The sequence below is a fragment of the Auxenochlorella protothecoides genome (genome assembly GCF_000733215.1).
Source record: "Auxenochlorella protothecoides strain 0710 unplaced genomic scaffold scaffold54, whole genome shotgun sequence".
Taxonomy (NCBI): Eukaryota; Viridiplantae; Chlorophyta; class Trebouxiophyceae; order Chlorellales; family Chlorellaceae; genus Auxenochlorella; species Auxenochlorella protothecoides.
In genome coordinates this window covers 798,054-803,839 of record NW_011934258.1, presented here as the reverse complement: position 1 = coordinate 803,839, position 5,786 = coordinate 798,054, and the positions used below count along the sequence as shown (strand labels likewise).

Genomic DNA, 5,786 nt, shown 5'->3' with positions numbered 1-5,786 from the left:
TCGTACCTCCGCTCTTCTCGACCTTAGGGCCCCCCCCCCCTCCCCTCCACCTGCCTCCCCCCCCTTAGATCATGGACCTGAATCGCGACAATCCGGGCACCGCCTCCGAGATCGCGAGCCGCGCGCTGCGCCACAGGCGCGAGCTGCAGGCCGACCGCGCCTCGGTCCTGGGCCTGCTGCTGAACAAGGTCCCCCTCGCCGCCCACGCCGACATCGTGTCGGGCGTCGCTGCCGAGCTGGCGGACTCCGGCCTGACCTTTGCGGGCGGCATCCCCTACGACCGCATCATCGGCACCGCAAGGTTGGGCGGGCGGCAATACGTGCGGCGGACGGCGGGGGGCTGGGGTGATTTGCATGCCGTGCTCGCTCAGCAACAGGGCGAGGCATTGTACTTTGGGTGACACGGTGACAGGGCGGCGGTGGCAGACTGGCAGCCCGGCCCGACAGCTGCCTGGTGCTGCCTGGGGACTTCATTGAGTGACTTCCCAGCGCATGCGCAGCCTGACCTAGTCGCCCCCTTGCGCTCTCAACACGCAGGGTGAACGAGTTTGCAAACGCACTGGGCGCCAAGCAGATATACGGCCGCCCCGAGCTCATCGACTCTGGTGTGTGGGGAGGACGTGAGGACAATCGTTTTGGGGGTAGAGTTGGGGCAGGCTTGCACCTATCTCGAGTCCATGCCACACGAGCTGGGCTCATACCTCTGCCTGGCACAGCCCCTCGCCTGCATCTCTGCCTGCCCCGGCGGCCTGCACCGGCATGAGGCGCATTCCAGCTTGAAACCCACCTTCCACAACGCCAGTCCGTCCACCCCTTGACCACCTGACAACCCTCCCCCCTCTCCCCCCCCCTCTCCCCTCCCCAGACGTGACTGGAATCATGGTGGCGGCCCAGTCGGTGCACGGCTTCCTGGACAAGCTGGAGGCGATCCGCGCGCAGCGCGAGGCGGAGGGCCAGACCTTCTTCCGACCCCTGGTGCTGACCACCAAGGACCGCCAGGACCTGGTGCTGGGCCTGGCGGCGGCCAGCCTGTCCGGCGCCTGCCCGCCCCTGGGCGGCCTGGTGCTGTGCGATGGCGGGGCGTGCGCCATCACCCCCCCGGTCCACGCCATCATGGCGCGGCTGGGCCCCGACACGCTGCCGGTGCTGGAGGTGCCGCACGGCGCGTTCGAGACCGCGCGGCGCATGGCGCGCGTGAACCCGGGCATCCTGCCCACCTCGGTGCGCAAGGTGCGCGAGGCTCGCGCTCTGTTCGGGCGGCACGTGGACGTCGACGCTGTGGCCTCGGGTATGGCGGTGCACCGCGAGCCGCGCCTGACGCCCAAGCGCTTCGTCTGGCAGATCGAAGAGCTGTGTCGCGCCGCGCCGCAGCGCATCGTGCTGCCCGAGGCGCACGACCACCGCGTGCTCAGCGCCGCGGCGGAGGTCGCGGCGCGCGGCATCGCGCGCGTCACGCTGCTGGGCGAGCCGGGGGAGGTGGCCGCCGCGGCGGCGCGCTTCAACGTGGACGTGTCGCGCTGCGAGGTGGAGGACCACCGCTCCTCGACGCGCCTCGACGCCTACGCCGACTTCCTGGTGGAGGCGCGGAAGAAAAAGGCGCTCACGAAGGCGGCGGCCCTGGACCAGCTCACCGACATCAACATGTTTGGTAAGCATTGAGGGGGGGGAGAGCCTTGGAAAGGGGGTGGGGGAAGAGAGGAGCTGCCCTGCCTCTTCCAGGCAGCCACTACTATTTGATGGGGTTTGCCAAATTGGTGCCACCCGTGCCCTGACCAGACGTCCCCCACCCACCCCAGAAATGTACCTCCGTCTCTTCTCGCACCCATGCAGTCCATCAGGCCGACCTCAGGCCCCTAATACCCCCCCCCCCCCCTCCCCCCAACCAAAAGGCACAATCATGGTGGCAATGGGGGACGCGGACGGCATGGTGTCTGGCGCCACCTGCACCACGGCCAACACCATCCGCCCCGCGCTCCAGGTGCTGAAGACCCCCGACCGCCGCCTCATCTCCTCCGTCTTCTTCATGTGCCTCCCCGACCGCGTCCTGGTCTACGGCGACTGTGCGGTGAACGTGGAGCCGACCGCGGCGGAGCTGGCCCAGATCGCCACCACCTCCGCCGACACCGCCGCGGCCTTTGGCGTGGAGCCCCGTGTGGCCATGCTCTCCTATTCCACACTGGGGTCGGGCGCCGGGCCGCAGGTGGACCTGGTGACGGAGGCCACCGCGCTGGCGCGCGCCGCGCGCCCCGACCTGGCCATCGAGGGGCCCATCCAGTACGACGCGGCGGTGGACCCGGGCGTGGCCGCCACCAAGGTCAAGGGGCGGTCCGAGGTGGCGGGGCGGGCCACTGTGTGCGTGTTCCCGGACCTCAACACGGGGAACAACACGTACAAGGCGGTGCAGCAGTCCACGGGGGCCATCGCCATCGGGCCACTCATGCAGGGCCTGGCCAGGCCCGTGAATGACCTCAGCCGCGGGTGCACCGTGGCAGACATCGTCAACACCGTGGCCTGTGAGTGGGAATTGGGTGGAGAGGGGGGGTTAAATGGGGGGTGGTTGGGAGCAGGGGCTGCTCCCAGATGAAAGCGGGGGAGCCTTTTTTAAGTGTACTGTTCATCAACGGTCATGCAGCCCGAGTCCGGTCAAACATCCCAGCCTCGACGTTCCCTCCTGGGTGCCACCCGGCCTGGGTATTTTTACGTGCTGGCGGTCCACCCAAGCTTTGGATGCCCTGCTTGGTGGGACTGCAACTACACAATTTCCCCTCTCAGCCGCCGCTCGCCACCCAATCCATGCTGCAGGCACCGCGGTGCAGGCGGCAGGGCTCAAGGCGGCCGCCCAGCAGGCGACCTCCGCCGCTGCAGCGGCGTGAGCGGGGCAGCACGCGCAGTGTAGCGCCCTGCTGCGGCGCGGCGGTAGTGCAGCATTTTTCATTGGCCAGGCATGGCTCCCTAGCCACTGGCACAGGTAAAGCAGCAAGGTGCCCTGGTCCAAACCGACCTGGCTGAATACCATGCAATGCATCATGATAGCGACGACCCAAAGATACTGATACCCCTCGCTCTCGAGCAAGGATTCAGCCCGGTCTCAGCCCTGACCCCGGCAAGCCACCCAAGCATGAGGTCCCCGAGTTGAACCCCCCTTCCCAGCCTGGCAGATGAGAGATATGTGTACAGTTGAGCGTGAGGGGCATGCCCCGACAAACCCATCAACGCACCAGGGTGAGCTCAGAGGGAGAGATGCCGTCATTCTCCGAAGGCAGGCTGGCCTCCGGGACGTCGGGGGTGCTCTCTGGGGCTTTGTACAGGCCCGCAGAGATGAGCAGGTTCTGCCTGGCGCGTGCGATCCGGGCCTTCCGCCGCGCGGCCGTGTTCTTGTGCAGCACGCCCTTACTCACGCCCTTATCGATCACCCGGTACGCCTCGCTCATCAGCGCGGCGAGCTCGCTCAGGTCCGACTCGGCCTTCGGAAGGTCGGCCTGGGCCGCATCCACAGCCGTCAGCACCTGTGGGGCGGCGTGGGAGTATGTGGGTTGGATCCAGGAAACAGGGGCAAGTCACTTCGGTCAGTGTCAGAGATTTGAACCAATCTCTAGATTTGGACTTGCACCAGTGTGTCGCCCCGCTCCCTGTATCGCTCCACGCCCCCCTCTTTAGGCCCCACCTTCTTGATGCGGGTCTTGATCTCCGAGGTCCGCCCCTTGTTTCGTAGCCGCGCCTTTTCCGAGGTACGCTCGCGTCTGAGGGAGTTCTGCTTGGCTTCGACCAGGAAAGCGAGGGCCGAGCGAGCCACACCGGGACGGGGGAGCACTGCGAGAAGTGGGAGGGGGGCAAGGCTTGAGGCGATACAGAGCACCACCGGCCATGCATTAGCAAATAATCAGCCAGAGGTTTCTTCTATTTACCTAGCATAGATCCCGGGCAGACTGACGCCTTGAAACTAAGCTGGGCTCTCGGCCGGCTTGAGATGCGCAGGTTAGCGAAGGCGCCACTCACAGCGGACATCATGGTGCTCAATGTCAACTGCTCCCAACTGTATCTAGTTCTGAGTGGTGCAGGCGTCGTGTTTCTTCTCGGCTGGTAGGGTGTCTGTGCGAGAGAAAGGCGGACTCCTCCCGCACCTGATCCACTCGCGCCCCTTGGCGCCCAGGAGCAACGCTTTAGTCACACAAACTTCCCCAGCGAGGTCTAATCCCTCGAGTGCAGCCCATACCAACCAGAGGAGGATACCTTTACCCCATGGTATATCCTAGGAGAGCTGTCACCCTCACTGTGACCATCATAACATCGGAGTGGCAACCTTCTCACCACACAGACACATAGTACCAGCCAACCCACCACAGGCTGCCCATGCATATGAGCTCCCGTGAAAGCTGAAGGAACCAAGAAACAGCTCCAGACTGCTGGCACTGGACGTATTTCAGCTTGCACCGATGGGGCCATGTAAGGGGAAAGGGTCCCTTACCACCTCCCCTTACGATTTCGGCCCACGTGGTTTTCGGCGGGAAATAGGGTTGAGTGCATCCGTGGTGCCCCGCGGAACAAGTTGGCTGGCTCGGCTGCCTGCGCAGGCCTCAGAGCAGTACCCCAACATTTCTTCCGCCCCCAGGGCGGAGCGGGCGTTGTCAAGCTCCTTCGGCAGTAGGCGCAGCTCTAGGGCGTCAGCTCCCTGCACGTGCCGTTGTCCCGTTCACTGGTCCGTATGCGATCCCCCTTCCCTCGGTGACATGAAACATGATGACGAAGGTGGCCAGGGCTTGCCCGGACTGCCAGGCCAGCGCGCGAATGTGGAGTACTGGCCGCAGCCTGAACAGGACGTCCGCCTGCTCGCGGGTTTGGACTGGGGCCTCGGCGCACCGTTGGATGGCTTCGGCTCCCCCATGAAGGGCCCGGACAGGGACCTCCTGCTCAACAGCCTTCTTGAGCCGTCTTGGGCGCAGGTAAGCCCTGGCGCGGGGGCTCGTGCGGCCCGTTCGACGCGCTGTCCAAAGGCTCTGGCAATACGTGCCCGGCGACTTCCGACCGCGCCCCCGTGGCCAGCAGCCACCCCTGCCGTGTCCTCCCATCCACAGCAAATGCAGGCCAGCACATCTGCAACAGGCACCGGCTGGACGGGGGGCCTCGGTCCCGGGCCTGGCTCCTCTGCCCCTGGTGTCGCCGCCGCGCTTCACCCCTACGGCGTGTATCTGCACCCCCTGGCCCTCCCCATCGGCGGGTCACCCGCCTCCTCCACGGCCCCCGGCATGTCTGATGGGCCAGACAACTTCAAGTTCGAAGGTGTGCGTCTGTGGTGTGGGCACTGGGTGCAGCGTCTGGCTTCCTCATCTGCAGCCTGGGAAGGGAGCCATTGCTGATAGGGTATCACCGTTTTGCCTCACAGCAGCATGGCAGCCCTCACATGCACAAAGCAGTCCACACCTGCCCCACGCACCCTTCACAGACTCTGGGCCATCCAACAGCAAGTCGCGGCTGCGCTGGACGCCCAGCCTGCACGCCAGCTTCGCCCGGGCGGTCTCGCAGCTGGGCGGCCCCGAGAAAGCCACGCCCAAGGGCATCCTGAAGCTGATGCGCGTGTCGGGGCTGACCATCTACCACATCAAGAGCCACCTGCAGAAGTACCGCCTGAGCATCAAGCTGCCGGGCGAGGGGGGGGACGGCGAGGATGAGGCGGAGGGCGAGCAGCAGCGCCTGGGCCTGGCGGGCGACAGCGAGGACGACTGTGGGCGGCCGCTGGAGCCGGCGGCCGTGCACCCTGCGGCGGCGCAGCCGGAGCGCGCTCCGATCAA

The 5,786-nt window shown here is 66.0% G+C and overlaps 3 protein-coding genes across 3 annotated transcripts in view; 2 read left to right on the top strand and 1 right to left on the bottom strand.

Moving 5' to 3' along the window:
• Window positions 1–71: 71 nt before the first annotated feature.
• Window positions 72–2,873, top strand: F751_4904 (Phosphate acetyltransferase; the record flags this gene model as incomplete). The annotated part of the gene is made up of 6 exons (XM_011401005.1): window positions 72–301; window positions 538–646; window positions 895–1,332; window positions 1,468–1,648; window positions 1,890–2,513; window positions 2,803–2,873. 6 exons carry the CDS (start codon window positions 72–74, stop codon window positions 2,871–2,873), a joined length of 1,653 nt encoding a protein of 550 aa, XP_011399307.1.
• Window positions 2,874–3,209: 336 nt separating this feature from the next.
• Window positions 3,210–4,008, bottom strand: F751_4903 (30S ribosomal protein S20, chloroplastic; the record flags this gene model as incomplete). The annotated part of the gene is made up of 3 exons (XM_011401004.1): window positions 3,210–3,506; window positions 3,665–3,810; window positions 3,906–4,008. The coding sequence occupies 3 exons, from the start codon at window positions 4,006–4,008 to the stop codon at window positions 3,210–3,212; spliced, it is 546 nt and encodes a 181-aa protein (XP_011399306.1).
• Window positions 4,009–4,880: 872 nt separating this feature from the next.
• F751_4902 (Myb family transcription factor APL) overlaps window positions 4,881–5,786 on the top strand; it is a gene marked incomplete at both ends in the record, with an annotated part of 2,796 nt that continues 1,890 nt past the window's right edge. Inside the window, 3 exons of the mRNA XM_011401003.1 lie at window positions 4,881–4,940; window positions 5,082–5,277; window positions 5,441–5,745. Of these exons, the coding sequence (XP_011399305.1) occupies window positions 4,881–4,940; window positions 5,082–5,277; window positions 5,441–5,745 (561 nt within the window). The remainder of the gene's footprint in view (window positions 4,941–5,081; window positions 5,278–5,440; window positions 5,746–5,786) is intronic.